This window comes from Ctenopharyngodon idella, chromosome 11 (assembly GCF_019924925.1).
Source record: "Ctenopharyngodon idella isolate HZGC_01 chromosome 11, HZGC01, whole genome shotgun sequence".
Lineage (NCBI taxonomy): Eukaryota > Metazoa > Chordata > Actinopteri > Cypriniformes > Xenocyprididae > Ctenopharyngodon > Ctenopharyngodon idella.
The window spans coordinates 27,875,024-27,898,254 of NC_067230.1; the positions used below are offsets into that span (position 1 = coordinate 27,875,024).

At 36.1% G+C, this 23,231-nt stretch overlaps 2 protein-coding genes across 3 annotated transcripts in view; one reads left to right on the top strand and one right to left on the bottom strand.

Moving 5' to 3' along the window:
- The window catches only part of elk4 (ETS transcription factor ELK4), a 150,772-nt gene that overhangs the window by 50,808 nt on the left and 76,733 nt on the right, over positions 1–23,231 (bottom strand). The gene's annotated exons all lie outside the window — the stretch shown is intronic.
- cdk18 (cyclin dependent kinase 18) overlaps positions 1–23,231 on the top strand; it is a 73,474-nt gene that overhangs the window by 8,334 nt on the left and 41,909 nt on the right. The window contains exons 1-2 of one of the 2 annotated variants that reach the window (XM_051911600.1): positions 3,836–3,985; positions 19,815–19,950. In XM_051911600.1, coding sequence (XP_051767560.1) covers positions 19,833–19,950 — 118 coding nt within the window. In that variant the 5' untranslated portion in view covers positions 3,836–3,985; positions 19,815–19,832. Of the gene's footprint in view, positions 1–3,835; positions 3,986–19,814; positions 19,951–23,231 lie in introns of those variants that run through there. The other variant, XM_051911598.1, reaches the window with a different exon arrangement.

Below are 23,231 nucleotides of genomic sequence, written 5' to 3' on the forward strand. Positions count from 1 at the left end.
AGTAGCTCAATATAATAATACTCATCCGATGGTCTAAAATCGCTTGAATGAAGACGCAAGTGAAAGTGACTACACACGCGGTAGTACATATTTAAGGGGAAAGTATTCTGAATTTTGGTTTCAATTACTTTTCGATTAATCGTCCAGCCCTATTATATAACTTACATAAAAATATAATATACAGTAATCACGGATCTCTAGTTCCAGAAGTCTGCAATCAAAAGTCAATGATCTCAATATAAACAAACATTTCTCATCAGATTCCAAGACCAAGTTATCTGAGCTAATATCCACACCTACATTTTTGTTTATAGCTTTAGCCTTTAAAAAAATACACATTTTCATAAAGCATGTCTAAGAAATTTGAGGAGAAACACAGACATAAAACATCACCCAAAACACTATTAAGCCTCCTGAGCTATGAAAGAGCAACCACTGAGCATAAAGCAATCAAAAATAGACAGGTTAAATGAAGTCTCTGCAGTATGAGAGATAGCTTAGCAAAAGCACTAACGCTCAGACTAGCTCATTCCCAGTAATGTTTACAGTAGCTAGCCTGCTGTTTGCAGTAAATAAAGGAAGGTCTTCAAAGGAATGTTGCCCAATATTTCAAGCTAATCCAGTTTCACTCATAAAAGGGCAACATATTGACCTCTATGTCGAACGAAAGTAAATGCTGTTTTTATGGCTTGCTAAAGATTTTGATAACAGCTAGAGCCTGCTAGCAGTCGTCACAGCAGGAGGGCACAAACTCAACGCATCAGAGGAGCGACAAAATGACCATGTAGTCTTGATAAAAATCACAGTTTGTTCTTTCTCACCAGGCTTAGTTTCTTTTCACGTGTGAGCCAGCTGAACGAACACTAGAACTATTAAAAATGTTTAGCTGATAGTTGCCAGTTCTGTTTTATGTCTTTTTTTAAATAAGAGAAACACTAGAGCCATTGTTTTAGCTTGACGCCCGAACATTTTTTTGTTTGTGCATCTACATAACTAAAGAAAGAGCTTCTTGTAGTGAAACAAGACATCTCTGGCATTGGTCATAGCGACGCGGACAGTGAAAACAAAAGGTCGTTTTATTGCTTCATCTATATGGGAGGCAAGCATTTACTGCTGGTAGGCTTTCTAAAAATATATAATCACTCCCTCCCCCAGATTTATGTGCATTTTGGAGTCACGTCAAGTGTTTACTCAAGTAATGAAAAGTGTACGAGCAAATGAAGGAAAATTATATGACACCAGCACTAACAGCATTACTAATGCATCATTCACAGCTTTCCGAAAAAGACAGTCTAATGTGGCAGTCAAAGTAATATGCATCTTTATCTATGTCCACACATGCCATGAAGCCAAAGGCAATGACAAATGGCCTTTCCTGCCATGTCATTTTCGGCTTCGCCAAATATTAAGCTGTCTTTGTGTCCATGGAACCCATTTATCTTAGTTTAGTCGTATGATTTTCAGCTTGACAGGCAGGAATATTGTATCGGGGCGTTACGCGTGTTGAGGTATCGCCATCCGTCTTAAGGGGGACGTCTCAATTTCGCAACCGCTGGGGCTGGACGGGGCACCGTACAAGGTCAGTTACAGTGCATTCAATCAACCATTGGTTCCACATAATAAAATGACTAGAGAGCCACTGGCTCCCAAAATTAAATGTTTAGGAATCAAATAACTTTAGTTGTTTAATAACAGAATCTTTCAATATAGATGGCTTTTCAGAGGCAAAGTTTTCTACAACTGGGCCTAACTATACTACATGGCCGTAACCACCATAGGCACTGAGGGGAACAAGTCCCCCCAAATAATTGTAAAGATAATTAACACTTTCAGATGCCCAAAAAGGTACTAAAGACATATTTAAAACAGTTCATGTGACTACAGTGGTTCAACCTTAATGTTATGAAGCGATAAGAATACTTTATGTGCACCAAAAAAATTAAATAAATAAATAATGACTTTATTGAACAATATCTAGTGATGGGTGATTTCAAAACACTGCTTCATGAAGCTTCGAAGATTTATGAATCTTTTGTTTCAAATCAGTGGTTCGGAGCGTGTATCAAACTGCCAAATAACACATAAACCACTGAAATTTTGAAACATTTTAAAACACTTATGACGTAACGAAGCCTCGTTTACTGATATCACATGACTTTGGTAGTTTGATACATGCTCCAAACCACTGATTCGAAACAAAAGATTCATAAAGCTTCAAAGCTTCAGGAAGCAGTGTTTTGAAATCGCCCATACTTGATTATTAACAATTAATGCAGCATCCGCATTTATTCTGTCATCCTTTAGCTAGCGTTACATTATACGATCACGCTATCATTCATTCAAGAGCTATTATTATAATTAGACCATTCAAGCCTGATAAGACACAAAACTGGCATTGTGCGCCGGCCGCATTGAGATCTCTTTTGTGCTTGAACTTACAAAAACACACAAAATTATGCCAAAATGCTCGTTTTGTCGAGTATCGTCATAGGCACAGTCTTAAATGAGTCAAATAAAGTCTTAAATGAACGTAAAGAGTTGTGAGAAAATAGGATGCAGATCCGTGTCATGTGCGGCAGGTCTTAAAGTGACAGCAGCCTAATAAAACTGCTACAGTCTGACATTAATGTTAATCAAAGAACAAAAGAAAGAGAAAATCACTCAGTGCTCTTGACTGAATAACTTTTGTAGCTTTTATAATAATGAATCTATATTTAATTTATAAATTATGCATTGAAGACTGTGAAGGGTTTTATAACTTTATAACTTTTTTTTTTTCAAAGCTTCAGGAAGCAGTGTTTTGAAATCGCCCATCACTAGATATTGTTGAAGTCGTTATTTTTATTTTATTTTTTTGGCACGCAAAATGAAAAAAAAAACTACTGTAGTCACATGAACTGTTTTAAATATGTCTTTAGTAGCTTTCTGGGCATTTGAAAGTGTTAATTATCTTGCTATCAATGGAGGCCTCACTGAGCCATCGGATTTTATGAAAAATATCTTAATTTGTGTTCTGAAGATGAACGAAGGTCTTACAGGTGTGTAACGACATGAGGGTGAGTAATTAATGACAGAATTTTCATTTTTGGGTGAACTAACCCTTTAAATCCCTTTTAATCCTTTATTTATTTGGATAATTATGTTCAAGACATGGTTACAGCCTTGCTATACTAAACAATAACCAGTACTATTTCAGTCTTTTTTTTAACTGCAATATAATTTATTACAACAAAACTGTTGATGTGTATCTTTAACTACACACTAACTTGTGAACAATCAGTTGATAATTAAACTAGAAAAATATCAAATGATATATTACCAAAAATGACTCGTTTAGTCAGTGATTGTTAAAAAAATTCAAACTAATATACTTGTGAGTTTGAGACTGATTCATTAAAAAAAAAAATAAGAGAGAATCAGACATCTCGAACACCATGAACAATCACAAACACTCTAAAGTTGTGATTTACACCAAATCAATGTCATAAAAAACACAAACTGATAATAAAGTTCTCTCATCCATAGCTAATTTAGATTAAAATTGCCTAAAATGTGTAATATTTGCAGTCTGTAGCCCTGTGAACTGAAAACACAGGCTAAGTATCATGTTAATAGTTAAACAAAAAAGTAACTGCTTTACTTTGGTCTTTGCTTCCTAAAAGAACAGGCTTTAGTAGGATAGAAGGAATCCAGTGTAACCGCTTGTAGGGATGTCATTCCGAAAAATGTCATTCTGAAAAACAAGGGCAACGTTGTGTTGGCATATTGCGAGTTGTAAAACCGCACTGAAGCATGCATTTGAACGAGCGCTTCTGTCACTGAGGCGTAAACTAATGTGACCGCAGGACTGAGCTCGGCTTGTCTTTGTGTGGTTTGGGTTTGAGTCAGAATTGAAAATCTGGGTTACTTCCTAATGCAGCCATTAAAGCATTATTGCAGAGGGAAACCATCTTGAGATGATGGACATGAATCTTCTGATGGACAGGTAGGCTAATTTAATTCATTCGATTAGATGGAACCTGAAGACAAATGCATTAGTCGTAAATGTACTGAATATGATGGAATCACCCATGGGAAAGAAATCACAAATGACATCTTTTCAATATCTCACTTGTTTCACCTAGAGAGCAACAGCAGGCTCAATATAAAATCAAATACTTATCAAATTCTTCATAAAATAGAAAAATTATGTTCAATATGAAAGCAACAATTTCTCAAATTCTTCAAGAAATAAAAAATAAAAAATAAAAATAAAATAAAATGTAAAAAAATCAGGTAACAGTTTAGTTTAGGGTCCAATTCTCACTATGAACTAGTTGCTTATTAGCATGCATATTACTAGGATATTGGCTGTTTATTAATACTTATAAAGCACATATTATTGCCTTATCCTGCATGAACATATTCTATATCCCTTAATCAATACCTAAACTTAACAACTACCTTACTAACTATTAATAAGCAGCAATTAGGAGTTTATTGAGGCAAAACTTGTAGTTAATAGCGAGAATTGGACTCTAAACTAAAGTGTGACCAATAATTTCTTTAAACTCTTTATGTCAACAGTCCCACGTCAGTAATATCTTTAATATCTCAATTGTTTCTCTTATAGTCAGCAACAAGATTAATTGAACAGCTGATTTCCCTTTAAAAAAAAAAGGACTGCATTACTTTCACTTCTCCTCTCTCAGTATCAGAAGAGATCACAAACTGTGCTCAGATTTGAGAATCAAGTCTCAACATGAACTCAGACATTACTCATCAACTTTCCCCAAGACCAAACTATCTGAGCTGCTATCCACGTTCATTTTGTAGTTCTGTACTCTTAATGTATGTCAACTATTGACTTATGTCTATTGTAATTTTAAGACAAATAACTGTGTCAAAGTTACTGAGAAAATTATGTACCCTGAGTTTTGAAAGAGCCACCAGTGAACAATCAAATTCTCCTCTGGCCATTTCCACATACATATTTCTACACACGAGGCCACTGAGACTGAGATATTATTGTTTTTTTAATATAGAGAAACAATCCACGGCTCTGTGAGAGATCATGATCCATAACAATGCCAGTGGCAATTTCAGAACAAAAGTAAATCAAGTGCGAAGGGGCAGATGAAGGGGAATTTCTCCTCATTAATCTGTCCTGTTTATTCCACTTCCACTGTGTCCTCATGACTTCCCCAAAACTAACACCAGAAAGAGTGCAATATGGAGAAAGCGCTCTCAGACACTATTCTTCGTTAGTCATTCCTCGCTTTACTGATTTCACTCAAACAACAGCAAGTCTAAATTACATGTCTGCTGCAAATTGCCATTGTTTTCACTCATTTTACTCAGAATACTGGCAAATCTGGAGGTAAAACATGTCATTGTTTGCTGCTGGCTTTTACTTTCTTTTTTTAAAAACAGCCCCACAATTTTATGCCTGAATGGTTTTACCATTTTTAACACCATTGTCTCAACAAATTGTTGCAACAGTCTTGGAATATAAGAGCCAATGCAAGCGACAATGAACACTGGATTCCTGGATTTTTCCCTTTACTGGAGTAGCACCTTTATTCCTCCTGAGACATTACAGGAGTGCACTTCCAGATGAAATGACTCAGTCGATCCCCCTGGGCGTCTGAGAGGATCTAGGTCATCTTTTTACAGACACATATTGAGAGATTCAAGGGGTTTGTAAAAAAATATGATGATTGTTTCTGGATGAGTTGATTTCTAGAAAAGGTGCAGTATGTTGAGAGCAAATCTTGCACTTAATATCTCAAAATCATATTACTATCACTAAATGTTATTCCAAAAAAAAAAAAAAAAAAATAAAAAAATACTCCAATATTAACATTCTGGCCGATAATGATAAGCCATTAATTATTGTAATGTTATGGCTGATATCCAAAAATTCCTGATATTAAAATTCAATGTAAAATAACTATAATAAATAAATATATTGATTATATAAATAAATATAAAAACAAATAATACATTTAAAAAATGAATGTAAGGATCACAGTATTATATTTTATAATATTTTCTATTTATTTTGAAATCTGCAAATGTTTAATGTTGTATTAAACTATTAGAGTGATTTAAGATTACATCTAAGTGAAGGCTATAGGTAATGTTAAAGGTGCAAAAATAGGGAGAAAAGAGCATACAAAATGATATATATTAACACAATTAATGCAGCATCCGCATTTATTCTGTCATCCTTTAGCTAGCGTTACATTATACGATCATGCTATCATTCATTCAAGAGCTATTATTATAATTAGACCATTCAAGCCTGATAAGACACAAAACTGGCATTGTGCGCCGGCCGCATTGAGATCTCTTTCGTGCTTGAACTTACAAAAACACACAAAATTATGCCAAAATGCTCGTTTGTCGAGTATCGTCATAGGCACAGTCTTAAATGAGTCAAATAAAGCCTTAAATGAACGTAAAGAGTTGTGAGAAAATAGGATGCAGATTCGTGTCATGTGCGGCAGGTCTTAAAGTGACAGCAGCCTAATAAACCTGCTACAGTCTGACATTAATGTTAATCAAAGAACAAAAGAAAGAGAAAATCACTCAGTGCTCTTGACTGAATAACTTTTGTAGCTTTAATAATAATGAATCTATATTTAATTTATAAATTATGCATTGAAGACTGTGAAGGGTTTTATAACTTTATAACTTTTTTTTTTATAACTTTATTCAATTTCAGGATATTTCCTACCTGTCTTTATGTTGTTTCTGCACGAATTCGGAGATTAAATGTGAAATTATTATAATATAAAAAATATATATTAAAAACTTTAATGTTAGGCCCGATTAATCCCAATTAATTACAGAAAAATTTGTGATTAAATAGTTCATTTTTTTTAATCGATTGACAGCACTAATATATATATATATATATATATATATATATATATATATATATATATATATATATACACACACAGCATATATACAGTCAAACCAGAAATGATTCAGACATTTTTGATATTTTTGATATATTTTTGCTAGTGGGTGTGGGACACTATAGATCAGGTATCTCCAACCCTGCTCCTGGAGGGCTACCGTCCTGCAGATTTCAGTTCCAACCCTGCTCCAACACACCTGTCTGTAATTATCAAGCAACCCTGAACACCTTGATTAGCTGGTTCAGGTGTGTTTGATTCGGGTTGGAGCTAAAATTTGCAGGGCGGTAGTCCTCCAGGAGCAGGGTTGGAGACCCCTGCTATAGATCATTTATGTAAGTGAGGATAGCAAAATAAAGTAAACTGTGACATATTATACTCAAAAATTCTTCATACAGTGGACTACCAATAAAACTGATAAAAATTTGGAACCAAAAATTATTGAGACACTTTGACCTGACCATGTTTTGCTTAAGTGTTATCTGACATAATTAAGATTAATGTTTTCTGACACAGTTTAACTCTGAGATCTTGTCATATTTTATTACCATTTTTTTAAACTACAGTGAATAAACTGCATTAATGAATGAAATGTTCAAGGTGTCTGAATACATTTTGGTTTGACTGTATATATATATATATATATATATATATATATGTATGTGTGTGTGTGTGTGTGTGTGTGTGTGTGTGTGTGTGTGTGTGTGCATGTGCACGTGTATAATTTCCCAAATCAAAACCCTGGTTTTTCACGAAAAGTTGAAAATGACAATTGCAGTACTGCTACTGTTGATTAACTGTGACATTTCCACCATACAATTATAAGCAACAAGCTGTTTTTTTTTTTCTTTGTGCATGGCAAGAGGATATCCTTTTTCACCTTCAAATCAAATCACAATACTATTCAGTACCACCAGCTGCTCTGAGAGGTCTCCTCGTGGCCGTCTCTGCATGCTCTCTTCCTGGACAAAAACTAGCATTTGATCAACTGCAGTATTGAATGAACTGAACCCACGGGCGCCTAAGCGTCAATTAAAGTGTAGGTGAAATGATTTCCCTCTCTGTACATCAGTACTCCTCCACAATGCTCTGACGCCGCTCCACTGGAGGGCTTAGCCGTGTTCGCCGAAGGCAAATGTCATGTTGTTTTCTCATTGTTCAATAAATGGACTCAGTGGATGGACATCTGTGCAGTAATGCCAGTACTGTAATTGCAGCAGCAAAGCCAGATGGGAGAAAAACCATTGGCTTTAATGTCGCAAACAATCTCTGCAGGGTGTTCGGATGCTTGAAAAGTTCTTACACATTCAATAACCAGACTCGTAACTAGTTTTGATCTCCATTCTTTCAATAATAGCCACATGATGATGACCTTGTGGTTGGATGAATCTTTGGGGGGGCAAAAAAAGGGCAAACCCAGAATCAAATGCCATCCGACTGTCACTTGCGGCCATAAGCGGGAATCTAATAGGCAGATGAGTAAAAAAAAAACGCCTTCATGTTTTCTCTCTAGTTTGGACGAACACAGAAAAAGGCGAATTATCCTGACACACTACCGTAGAGAAAGCAGCTTGAGACATCACTGTTGCACCATCAAGGGCTTCCCGCTGCCAAATGATGGGTTTTCCCGCTCTGAGCCGAGGGCCAAGTTGATCTGGCACGGGAATGAGAGCAGATGCCATTTGATGATGGCGAGCCAGAGACGGGGCGGCCAAACTCTGTCAGAGAGATCAGAATCTTCTCATTATTTTCTCACATCTTTTCATGTGGGAAGTCGTGTTCCCAATCAAACCCGCCATACCCCGCAGAGTGTCCAGTCCATAGAGTCTGCGGAAAACTAAATTAGGGTTTGTTTTTCAGTGTGTTTTCACCATGCAGGGGTTCTAGTTGCACTTTTCACTCTGTATTTGGGGCTGTGAATGAGACCTGAACGGATATTGGCCTTTTGGCCGGGTGCGCAGTGTGCCAGTGTGTGCTCTCTGGTCCGTGTTGAGCCAGATCTGTAGTCTGTAAAGAAGACAAATGGGGCGCATCCTAATTTGGAATGCATTCCTGGCAATGAGCAATTAAGCTGCTTTGGAAAGAAAAAGTGAAAGAGGAGAGAAAAAGGTAGATCAAATCAAAGTGTCTGTTCACTATTTTAAAGCCTCAGTATTAAACTTTGACAGGCGGACTGTAAATATACAAAAAAATCTAGAGAGCAGAATATCAAAGATACTTAAAGGGATAGTTCACACATATCCTGTTTCAGGATAGATTACGGAATAAAAACAGGTTGTTAATGGAACCACCCAGAATACCCTAACAATTACATAGCAACAAGCTAAAAAAAAACACACACACTGAACACTATAGAAAAAACATATCAACACCCTGGAAACAACAACCCAGAAAAAAAAAACTAACAACCACATAGCACCATGCTAAAAACATAGAATTTCACATAGCAACACCCTAGCAACTACCAAAAACATATTAGCAACCTTATACAACATTCTAAACACTCAGAACACATTAGAGCTCATAGCAACCCCCTGACAACCAGCGAGAAATACCTTAGCAACCTAACAGCAGCGTGCTAAAACTAACATACTAACATACTGCAGCAATGCCCTGGCAATTACCCAAACAACACGATAAAAAAACAGAACACTTCAGCAACCACATCTTGTAGCAACACCCTGGAAACCATCCAAAAGCTTTGGGCTAAAATACCCTAGCAACCACATAGCAACATGCTAAAAACACCAGAATACTTTAACAACCACATAACAACTCTCTAGCATCATGGTGGTGACTTCTGCACTCACATTTTCCTAGGGCTGGGCATTGACATAAATTTCACGATTCGATTTCGATTCACAAGATTGCGACTTGATTCGATTCAATATCAATTAATCGGGGTCTATCAGTACATGGCAAATTTCCTCAAGGAAATAAATCTCTCTCTATGTTGTAAACTATACAGAGAACCCCAGTTTGTACATCATTATTATATTAAAGGTTAAAATTCACTGATTTGTAGACTACTTACATATAAATTACACATAAGTTTTTACAATAATAACATTAATAATGCATTTTTAATGACATAATTACTGTATGTTTCTACTAAAATATAAACATTTACATGGTGGCTGCCATAAAAAACATGAAAAAACATGAAATATTAAAGAACAGGTTAAGTATAAAAATACAACGAATATGTAACAGTGCTTATATTTAACAAAATGCTCCATTTTTCTAGCTGACATTTAGGCTAATGGCTTTTCTGAGGTAAATGCAACATTAAGTGACATTGTTTACAAGCTTTTTTCTGCAGTTGAATTTTGTGATTGAGTGATTACATGTGACTTTGAGGATTTTGGTAAGTTGTACTGTAGCTTTCAACATACCTTCTGATGTTCATTTCGCGTTGTAAAGAGTAAAGCGGAAGAGATGATCAGTTCACATGTGCTCCGCGCTGCCGCTTCGCTTGATCTGAGGCGGCAACGGCGATCTGTAATGCCATATTAAAGAGCACCAAATTTGTTTAAATTTCGTAATAAAATTTATAATTTGAAAGCTGAGACTTTGTTTTATATCACAAGTAACAAATCACAAAGCTTATTGAGATTTATTGGATGGGAGGCACGCTAAAGCTTTGTTCATTCATCAACCGAAAACAGCACAGACTTAATATTCAACAATATTATTGATTTCCCTGCATTGACACCACTGTATGAAAATTGAACTGAGCTGGACAATGACATCCCTGTTTTCTGCAGAGCTGCTGTATAGATAAATGAAATAAATTAATAACTAATGATTTTTACAACAGACATGAATCAATACTGAACTTAAAGCTGGACAATGACACTATTTTCTTCTAGAGCTGCTGTACAACCAAAACAAACTTGTTGCATTATTTTCCTGTTATTACTGTAAAGCTGCTTTAAAACAATCTGCATAATAAAAGTTGATATGTAAATAAAGGTGACTTGACTGAAAGATCGATTCTTGGGATTTAAGAATCGACACTGGTTCTTCATAATGAGAATCGATTAAAATCGAGAAATCAATATTTTTTTTTACTCAGCCCTACATTTTCTTCAGCAAATGTAAAACTTTTATCTGCCTTTGTGGCTTGTTTTGTGGCAAACAACAAGTGCACACAGACAGAGAGGTTAAACATTCAGTGTCTTTGCACATCTCGCCAATGTTAATGCGATCTTTGATCTTGGCGTCTGCCGGAAGATGGAGAGAGGCAGTCAAGGACAGCAGGGTGGAGGGTTGGCAGGCACAGCTGTGCCTCACTGGTTCATCCACAGACTCATTCAGAGGTCAATACGTATCAGACTGCAGTGTTTCAGCTTTGCTAACAGTGCAGAGCTAAATTAAGGCCATCACTACCCATAGACTCATTCGGGGAATGTAAGCAGAGATGGACGTGATAGAGGGAAGATTACGTAATGAGTACCAGAACAGCTGAAAGGAGAGGAAGGGCAAACAATGTGATTATGAAGACAATACAGTGTGAATGTGATATGATACGTCTGTCTTTATGCTAATGTTAGCTCGAGGGTCAGATCAGACAAAAAGTCACCCATAAAGAATGCATGGCTCCATGCAAAACATGCCCTTCAAAAGCTTATATTAGAATGAATTTCATAATACTTTCATAAATTCTGGGGTTGAAATCTAAAGGGAGCACATGGAATTTACTCATTTCATTCCCCAGATGCCTTTAGATTACATATACAGGCAGAATTTATCATTAGAGAATATTAATCAAAAAAACAACTTCATGAGAAAAGTACTGCCCGCTCTAAGGCTTTAATAAGCTCTATAACACAATAATGAGAAGAAAATCTAAATGATATATAATGAAATATATACTGTATACACATACATGCATAAATAAAATAATAGATAATACAAAGGATTATAATATGCTTCTGGAAACATTTACCTCACATTTCTATACTGCTGGCCTGACTTTTAGTGAAATCAGTCCCGTGAAAATGTATTGACCGGACAATGATGTTAATTGTGTTTTAATTCTGATGATGGTATTGAGCCCACACAACTAACCATTACTCTAGTGGATTATACCAATTTGAGCCAAGCAATCATAATCTACTGGTTTATATGACATCTAGATTAATGTTAATGTATGACTACATGAACATGAAATCCGGACATCAGCTACCTTGAGCTGTGTTGCGGTAGCCCAGTAACATCCTAGCAACTGCATAGCAACATTCTAAAAGACTCAGAACAAACTGACCTCAGCAACATACAACAGAAGACTCAAAAGACCCTAGCAACTGCATAGAAACATGACTCCATGGCAACATTTTTTTAATTAAAGGCACAATATGTAAGATTTTTGGATTAAAATATCCAAAAACCACTAGAAAAATGTTATATATTTTGTTGACTTGTGTACTTACATTATACCAAATGTTTCCAAGAATGTTTAAATCCAGAGAAATTAGCTATTTTAATCAGGACATGCGTCTGTGTCCGTACGTCGATGACATCATACCCGCGTTACAATCGGTTTCCAATTTTATTTCGTAGAAACCATGGAAACACCAAGGATGCTTTAATATTTTATAGCTGCGTCCAAAATCGCGTACTGTTGAGTAGGTATTACATTTGAATTTAAATATACTTCACAAAAAAAAAGTATGTTCTATTATCAAAAAGTACGTTCTATATAGTACGAATGCATGTAGTATGAATGAATTCGGACGTACTACATCCTCTATGTTATTACTGTCACATGACCTACCCGCATCCGTTATGTCCCTTCAACTCAATTCACAAATTCTCTCTCGTGGCCTCATGGGATAGTAAAGTGTCCATCGTATGCGCACTTCAGAATCTCACCGGAAGTAGTAAGTCATCCAGATAGTTTTCGCCTACTGTTTTTCGAATACTATGAATTCAGACAAACTACTCTGTTCGCATATTGTTTTTCGCGTACTATATAGTAGAGCAACTGTTCAGATGGATACATTCATCGACAGAAAACTAATCATTGTTGTATAGATCAACACAGTAAGTCTTGTTTAAATTTTGTTTTCTTGATTTACCGTGAGTACCATGTTTTACCACACCTAATATCGATCTAGCTTACTGCAGTGTGCAACAAGTGTCTCATAGTAGCCGCTGAATGAACGCAGAGTAGCATTATATCAACTTTTAACACTCAAATGTATCTAATATGATAAAACAGCACTGCTTTACCCTAAATACGCTTGACCGGAAGAAGCGGAAGCGGCGACTGTGGCATAATAAAAGTTCTGCTGCTCTCGAGCCGTGTGTCGCGCTCGTCTCTCATTATCAATCACTTCCGAGGCCTCGTTCAGGTCCAACATCACTCGGACCTTCATACTACAGTAACGTTAATAATCTCATCAATGAACATGATTTCTGCCCAAGTCCCGTCCCGATTCTTTTCTACCGGCTGTGAGGTGAAGACAACAACTCCCAAGATTCCACGCTCAATCTCGGTGTCAACAAGCTAAGCCTTTGTTTTGAATAAGCGACCTCTAGTGGCGAAAATGTACATAGTGTGCCTTTAATTGCCTGTATTTTATATACCTCTTTTTTTTTTTTTTTTATCACAAACTGACCAGATTAAAGTGCAAGATAGTTAATTTGAGTGGCGCAAGTAATAGTAATGCTTGACTTGGCAAGAACTGCTACTAATATAGCCTTCCTGCTCTACAGCAAGCTGACGCCATTGTTTTAAATATATCCAACAAACCATTAAAAATGTCAGTGTGTTTGACTAATGCAAAATCATCAGAACACATGAGATGAACAGCATATCACCAGTTATTCTTAAAGTACTTTAGCCTGTGCAGGTCTTGTAAAACCCTCTGGGGTCTGTGGTGTCTCGGCTGAGCTCAGATCAACAGAAAGCGGCCCACTCCAGGAACACACAGTTCGTCAGCCTCCATATGCCACCAACCCACCGACCAAATGAAAAAACCTTATTAATAGATTCCCTGTCAAAGAGAAGTCACATCCCCGCTGAAAGTAGTGTGTACAGAGCGCCGAATGAGTCACGCTGAGAATTCCTTCGGCTTCTTCAGACGCGTCTGAAGGAGATCGCATCACGGCGGAGGATAGGTGTCTCTATTTTGAGTCACCGCAATCCCCACGGAGCCGAGGCACATAGCAAATGCAAAAGGCAACGAGGCGGTGTGGCTGATGGACAGGGTCGGTCAAATGAAACGAGAGGCTGTGAATTACTTGATGCACATGAAGTATCTTTGGGAGTAAGTAAGTCGGCAGCACACTGGTAAAGTCAGACGAATGCAAACTCAGTTTTATCAGCAATAGCATTAGAGAAACTAAATTTTTCTTCAGAATATGAATTAGAATAAATTACAGACGGGAAAAACAGCCGCCACAGGAAGTTCGACAGAGAATATAAGGTCACCTCTCCGGATGATTCGGTTAACATCTGCTTGTGACACCCTCGCATCTTTGGAGGGTCCCTGTAGTTCGAGACGTAATTACACTTAGATGAGGCTTTGGATTCAATCAGAGTGAATATGGAAGTAGGAGAGAATATCAATAAAATATTTCTACTGTGCCTGATTAATGCTAGGGCGCTATAAGATGCTGAGATCTTTAAAAAATCATGTTAATATTCTGCCCTTTGAATCGGAGCGGTTTTAGACTCATCTAAGCATTTGATTTAATTAATCAAAAACTCGTTTAGATTAGTTTAGTGACCAGTAGATGGCACCCAGCGCGTCAAAGTTTTGCTGTTTAACATGGTACCGTTAACTCCTGTTGGTCAGTGTCATAACTAAAATAGTATGCTGGAAAATGCATTTTTCTCTGTTAACCGCCATTCAAAAATAGGCAGTTAAATGATAAAATGGCAATTGATTGAAAAATATATAATAACACTGAAACTATATATTAAAAATCGATAGTTATGTTTATAATTTAATATTTCAACACACACACACATTATGAATAAATATCAAGAGGTGCATCAATTTTTGGTCAAGATCTTGTGTTGACGATGCAAGAGTCAAGCACTCTGTAAAGTCTCCTCCAGCATGACAAATTTATTCAAACGTATATTTAATAATTAAGACATTACTAACAGTTAAAGTAAATATAATGAATATATAAGCTAATTTAGTGCATATATTTAGTGAAATGCTCCCCTCTAGAGTTCATTTCTCTAGTGAACTAACATGCAGTGGACACTAAATGACTTGCCTGAGGTAAATGTAATGCTACGTGAGATATTATTCTCAAGCTGTTTTATTGATATCTTTCTGTGGTTGAAACACTGGTTGAGAGATTACTTGTAAACATATCTATGCATAGATCGTCTGCTCTTCTTCTTCTGCGCTTTTTCCTGTTGTGGTGGTTAGCAAACAGCGTTGCATTACCATGCGCGCCCCCTTTTGGTTGGGAGTGTGGATCGCCTGTGACTGACTGTATTCATCCTCTGATTGTATGAACCGAACCGTGTCGTCCGTACAGTGATGGTTTGGGACGAATACATTAAAAAAACCATAATGAAAATTTAATTAATTTTGAAGTTTTATTAAGTGTTAACAATGAGATGGTTTTTATAATCAATTAACACTGCTTTTCTCATTTTTTACAAGATGGACAAATTTGTCACCAAAAAAGTCATTTGGTTTAACCAAAATTTAGGTTATCCTGAATGACACTTTTGGTTATACCAAATGACAATATTTTCAAACAATTCTAACAGGCTGATATCTAGCTATATAGACAAAGGACAATCAAACATTTTATATTTAGTACAAGTTTTTAAAATATTACATTTTCCATATTTTATATTGGTTGTACCGAATGACCTGATGTTTCGGGACATGCATATAAATGAGAGAAAACATATTTTTCAAATAGTTAAAAGAGAGTTAGTTACATCCATGTGGTCCTTTGCAGGTGTCTGAATGATGTCACATCCTGTCACACGATATTGACCGCATGACTTGATCCAAAATGGCCCCTTTATATTGGTTACTCCGAATGACATCAATGAAATTCATTTTCCGGACATTCTTTCTCATAACAAAGCAACGACTTGTACACATAATTTTAATACCATTTTGCACTATGTTGATAAATGATGTTATAAAATCATGCCAGAATAAAAAATATATATTTATTACATTTTAAGATATTTTAATCAGAAATTAAATGGCTGTATTGGCCTGTGGACGGTTAAACCAAATGACCTTTTCACACTTTAAAAATCTTTAAAATACCTTTATATGTAGCAAAATATAATTAAAACCTTTTGGTTTCAATAAAAGAGATCTAGTTGTACTACTGTACTACCTTACATACTTTGGATGTCATATCTTTGTTTTTTATTATAATTAAGGTCTTTGGGGGAAAAAAAATGACCCGTCACATCATTGACCCAAATATATATATATATATATATATATATATATATATATATATATATATATATAATATATGTATATATGTGTGTGCACGCAAGTACGTTTGGTGTGTGTCGTGTGTGTGCCTATGAAACAAAGACAGCAGCATTCATGTCACGTACTTCCAATACAAAGCATATATTTTTACTATTATCATTATGTATTATTATTATACCTCATTTTATCAACTGCTGATCTTGACTTTTCCTACAGTACAGAGATACAATATAGCAATAAGACAACAGTAGCAAATTGTTCAGAATTGTTCAAAAACATTGACTTGTTCGTTGAAGGGTGTATTCAATGAAATGGCCCTTCACGGCGTGCCTTATAATGCTATTTGTTCATGCAATAGTGAGTCTTGGAAAGCAGGAAAAAGCCATTACGGCACTCATTTTACAAAGACAGTATTTATGTCATTTTACAAATTTAAGCATTTCAGAATTCATTCATTTAAAAAAAAAAAAAAAACAGTTTAGTTCACAACCAAAACACAGAAGACTGGGCTAAATGTTGTTCCCATGCTAGAACTGTTAACCTCCCACAAATACAAGGTAGATGATGAGATTATTCAGACAGATGCTGGTCTGCATTTTATCAGACCTATGATGGGACTGCATGGAGCAATTATTGTCTTATGAGAGTCATGTTTCAAAGAGAGGAAAACTAAATCATTATCCTTAGCAAAAAAACAACCACTATAATCAAAGAGGGAGGCAGAAAACAAGTATGAGAGAAGAAAAAAAAAAAAACACCATCACAGCTGACAAGGGAACTTTTTAACACTAGTATTTATTTTATTATTTTTTGTTTCAGAGAGTCATTTGAGAAACAATGGCACTCTGAGAGGCAGTTATTTTGGAGGTAGCTGACGCTAATTGGCAATGGGAGTATTGGCTAGTCTCCCACTTTCAAAATAATTAGTAAAGCACACAGCACGATCTCACACCCGGAATTAAACGAACCGCACTGGAACCCTTAGCAACCTCTCTGCCTAGTAACGTAGGAGCAGAAAGGAAGAGATTTTGATAAGCTGTAGTGAGACGGAGCTGAACTTCAGCTGTGAAGAATTTAATATCATTAGAAGTTCGTTAAATCTGTCTCTTTAAAGGCTGTTACATCCATACAGAAACCACTTTTTTACTTATAAAGGACATAATCTACACTTTTGTGGTGTATTATGGTTTATTTTTCCCTAAAGTTCATTTAAAATGTTAATAAAGAGATGTCTTGCACCAAAACTATCATTTCTTTAACTCTTTTGTGCTTTTTATATAGCACTGATGTTGGACGGATAGGAATGTGTATGACCTGTTTTGAGCGAGTAGATCTACCAAAAGAAAAATTCATTGTTTAGAGGTTGCTGTTTTATATCTCACGAGACATTATGTCTCATATTTTGCCTAAAATTCTTTTGGCAAAATAAATAGACACTATGGGTCAACCTAGTTGACCTAAAGTAAAGCCAAAGACTATAGAATAACACAAGACGTGTTACTCGTATTGTTTTGAATGGGAGAAAGTGCAATGTGCAATATGGCGGAATAAGTCCCGCCTTCTAAATAAGAGCCAATCGGCGATTGGTAAAGTCATCGCGTTACTGCAGCGACCGTTAGAAGCTCCGGTTCCTATAGAAACAGTCAGACGCGCGCCTCTGAAATGAGACAAGAGACGCACATTTAGGACTGCTCATGCGCATTAGCTTGATCCAGCCTGAAAAATACAGTTTTTTGTCATGATTTGAGCATTTAGAAACAAAATTTATGAGACAGTTGTTGTCAGATTTCATTGGTGATTTCAAATATGAAATTTAATCGAAAGCTTGGCTAACAGCTTTGGAGAATTTGATGTTTCCCCATTCAAAGAGATATGAGCTGCGCTCGCATGCCCGAGAGGCGTTTCAAAGGTGGCCGCCGAGTGAAATGACTTGTCTTAAAGGGACTTTGGTAAAGCTGCGTCCGAAATCGCATACTTTATAGTAGCTACTACATTTGGCTTGAAACTTATAAGTATATATGGTATGAATGTGTGTAGTATGAATGAAATCCAGGCATACTTTTATTCACCATGTTGTCATTGTCATGTGACCTACAATGTCAGTTGTGTCGCTTCACCTCCATTCATAAATCCTCTCCCGTGGCCTCATGGGATAGTAGAGTGTCCACTGAATGCACACTTCAGAATCTCGGCAGAAGTAGTAGGTCATTCATTTTCGCCTACTGTTTTATGAATACTATAAATTCGGACACACTACTCACCTCACACACTGTTTCTCATATGAAAGTAGGCATATTGGGACGCAGCGTAAGAGTATATAGCTATAAAATAAGCAGCATGCATATATGATAGATTGCGTGCAGTCCGCTGCCTTAAATCGCGCTAAATTACTGCCGTTATTGACAATGCACCTTTGTAAAAGTGTGGATTTAGCACTTACTCGCATGAAGAACAAATATAGACACAGATAGTGGATCGATATCGATTTAAGACTCTAACTTTCTTCGATACAAAAACATGACTTGTGTGAGTTCATGTATTTAATGTTGATAACGAGCAAGAATGCAATTGTTCCCAAATATCCACATGACTGCAAACGTGACATTATTATACAAAAGGTCAAAAACAAAACGTACATTTTAAACACAGTACTGTCAGTATTTACTGTATTTTGCAACAAAAACATATTTTAACGAAAACCACAGCAGAACTACAACACACGAATGTGGCTGCGGCTTTGAACGAATCGTGAGAGTCAATGATTCATTCACAGCCACTTGCTTTGTTACTGAATGAATGACTCGATGACTCACTCATAAAAACAGTGACTTGCTGCCACCTACTGGCGGTTTTAGTTTAATATTTAAAAGTATCACTTCGTTTTACCACCATTGCATATTTCTCTAGTTAACATTTTTTATTTAAAACTTTATAAAGTTATACATAAAGGTAAAAATATGCACTGGAAAATCAATTTAGGGGGCAAATATTGTCCCTTAATGGAAAAGATGTGACTGCAGTCTAAGTGGAAGAGAGGGGGTACGCAGAACGATGGTAATCTCTTCAGGCGGTACTCCACTCTAAAAAGTTTGAGAACCACTGTCTCAGACCATTTGTACTTGAAAGAATTTCATGAGAAACATTTTGAGTTAATTCTGAGATCTCTCACTTTTGATTACAGACTTATCTTCTGGATTTTTTGTGTAATAAACACCAAACTTGGCTCTCTGACAGAGCGTTAAAGCAGCCAGCAATGACAGAAGAGGCAAATCTTTGTAAAAAGTTGTAAACATTGAGTCAATCTCGGTTTAATTCAACTAGATTCTGAAAAAAACAAGAACACGAGAGCCCATTAATATCATGACAGCTTTCATGTAGAGAGCACAACAATTTTTTTCAGAAATGAAAAAAATAAAATAAACAACATTAATTTAAACTGTTCTTGTATCCTCCACAGGACTTCTGGTCCAGCGATATGAACAAGATGAAGAACTTCAAGAGGCGTTTCTCACTTTCCGTGCCACGAACAGAGACGATAGAGGAGAACGAGTTCACAGAACAGATAAACCAGCTCAACATTCACTGCAATGATGGTACGGTTTTCCTCTCAACATACATATCTCCCATTCAAAGCCCAAGAGTCTGGATGTGAGCATCATAAAACCCATTGAAATAAACAAGACTTAAATATGTGACTTATTATATGGATTATATCAGGCGCTCCTTATTGATTCACTTGAACCACCAACTATTATTTTACCCAGAAAGTTGCCAAAAAATCCATAAAGAAAGTGCAGCATGTGGCGCAGTGAGAAATGTAGCTTCATCGGTGTCTGACAAAGTTGAGAATACATGAGAAGGGCAAATAATATACCATAATCACAGATAGTCCTATTCAGTCAGGATTCGATTTCTCAGAGGATGCCTGTGTCAGCCAAAAAACAAATTCTGTGAAACACAAAAGTACCTGACCTCCTGAGGGAAAACTAGTGCTGTCCAAACAGGGCTTTAGTCTAATCCTACAATATGAACTGTTTGTTTTTCATTAATTTCATGCATAATCAAGAATTTATAATAACAAAAGACATTTAAATCCTAATTTGGGCACCTATAGCGAGAACCAATTCTCAAAACAACTTCAAACCAGTTTTTTGCGGTCCATTACTCCTTTTGCGGTCTTTAAAATTAAATAAATCCTGAAAAAACAATATGAAACTGCTCACACCACACGTTTAACTTCCGTAATGTGATGTTTTCATGTGAAACAGATTAATTAGTGAGCTAACGAAGGGAGGGGCTTAATTTTGTCCATCAATATTTGAATGGATAATGAAAAGTGGGCTATTGTTAGTTGATATTTTTCCCCAATCCATGCTGCCTTAGGTCATCAGGACAGAAAAGTTGTTTCAGTGGGGGAAAAAGTACTACATTTTGATTAAAAGACAACTTTGTTCCTTTAAAATCAACTAAAGGCATTCAAAACCCATTTCAGCAATATTGACTTGGCGCTGGTTCCTGCTCAAACTGAACAATATAAGTAATGCTGATTAACAGAAAGAAAGCCATATTAACCTAGAGAGATGTTCTCCAGCTATTTTGAAATTGGGAAATGAGCTAAACCAATGAATATACCTTACTGTTCAAAAGTGTGAGTTACAGAAGTTACAGAAAAGACATTTAAAGTTCAGTTTTAAATAAAAGCTGTTCTTTTGAACTTTCTATTCATAATATATTTGATCCTGAAAATTGAGCTATTATTGGTTAATATTCTTTTTCTCATGCCATGCAGCCTTGATTAGGTCATCAGGATAGAAAAAAAATTATTCAGAGGTGGAAAATGTACTACATTTCGATTACATATTATAAAAAAGACAGCTTTGTTCCTTTTAAAGGGTTAGTTCACCCAAAAATGAAAATTGTCATTAATTTCTCACCCTCATGTCATTCCAAACCCGTAAAACTTTCGTTCTGAATCTTCTGAACACAAATGAAGATCTTTTTACAGAAATCTGAGATCTCTCCATTGACAGTCCACGCAACTACCACTTTTAAGCCCCAGAAAGGTAGTAAAAATATAATTAAAGTAATCCATGTGACTCCAATGATTTAACCAACCCTTTAAGTCAACTAAAGGCATTCAGAATCTATTCAAGCTCTTTTTTTACAATCAGAAACCTTTGTTAAGAAAGTAAATAGTGTCAGTTTTAAAGCCAACTGAGGCTACCTTATCTTGATTTGAAGCCCTTTGGATTGTTCTCAAATGGAATGGGATCTCACAAAGATGCCTGGAGAGTGAGTGGCCCATAAGAGTTTGATAATCTCTCCAAGAGATAGGAGAGAGATGAATCTAGCCTGTGAGGACCTGCGGCGGTCAGGGCCACTCCAGAGAAGATGAGGAGGAAACGGGATTCTGACTCTCCAGCGTCTTCCCTCTTCACTCTCAAATTGCAGTGGTGGTTATCATTGAGCCTACATTATTAATGCAGTGGTAATAGTACTATTCTGCTCGGCTGTTGGGCTCTATGGTCTTAACGCCTTCTCGAGTCAATATTAAATCGAATTTCAAGGGAGAGACTACAAGCAGGACCACTTTAAGAATTTAAGACCCTGTCAAAGATCTACAGGGGTTTTCACACACCTGCGCTCTTGCAATATAAATCGATAATGCTTGTTATTGGCTGGTCTGTATCTAGTTTAACTCCAAAGAATGAGCCTTTATACTCTTTATTTTGAATTCCAATCAACTTCATGTGAACAAAAATGCACCATATTATGATAACTGGGAGTAAGCAAGCATAAAAAAATGAATAGGGGCTCTTTTTTTTCTTAGTTTGATTTGTCTAGGCATATATGAACACGAAAATTGTGCTTGGAACCACATCAAAACACATGGACCAAGACCAAAGATGGTCTCAGGTATATTTTGGTGTATACCTGATCCCAAACATTTGAACGGTAGTGTAAATAGCCCACAGACTATGGAAGCTTGTTTCCGCCACTTAATAACAAATGAAAAAGCTAATTGCGAATTTTTATCTCACAATTCTGACTTTTTTCTCAGAATTGTGTGATATAAACTCGCAATTTTGAGTTATAAAGTCAGAACTGCATGATATAAAGTCTCAATTGCGAGTTATAAAGTCAGAATTGTGTGATATAAAGTTTATTGACTTTTTCTCAGAATTGCGAATTTATATCTCGCAATTCTTACTTTATAACACGCAATTGCTAGTTTATATTTCACAATTCTGAGAAAAGAGTCAGAATTGAGAGATATAAACTGGCAATTGCGAGAAAAAAGTCAGAATTGCAAATTATAAAGTCAGAATTGTGAGATATAAACTCGCAATTCTGACTTTATCACTCGCAATTGTGAGTTTATATGACTATTTTTTTCAGAATTGAGATATAAACTAGCAATTGTGAGTTAAAAAGTTATTTTTTTATAAAAAAAAAGTCACAATTATCTTTTAAATTGTTTTATTCCATGGTGGAAACAAGCTTCCATAGACATTCTGACCAATGAAAAGACTCAAAATTTGTTCAACTTTCAAATATTGCCCAGTGAAAATAAAAGCAAGCAAAAAATGCAACTGTGTAACAATGTAGTCCATTTTGCAACAAATACAAACAAATTAGAGGTCTCAAAACGCCCTTCGACCGAAGCCCACAGCGAACACGCAAACAGTAATTGCAGGTTAGTGGCATCAAATCAGATAAATCCACCTCTAAACGGCATGTAAAAACAAAACAAACTGTGTCTCTTCCTGTCTAAGCTAGCGCTTCTTGGTTAGAACAGGCTGCACGGTGAATCAGACTTGTTGAAAGTCAAAAGTCTGGTTACAAAAGACTGAATAAACTAATACTCAGTGAA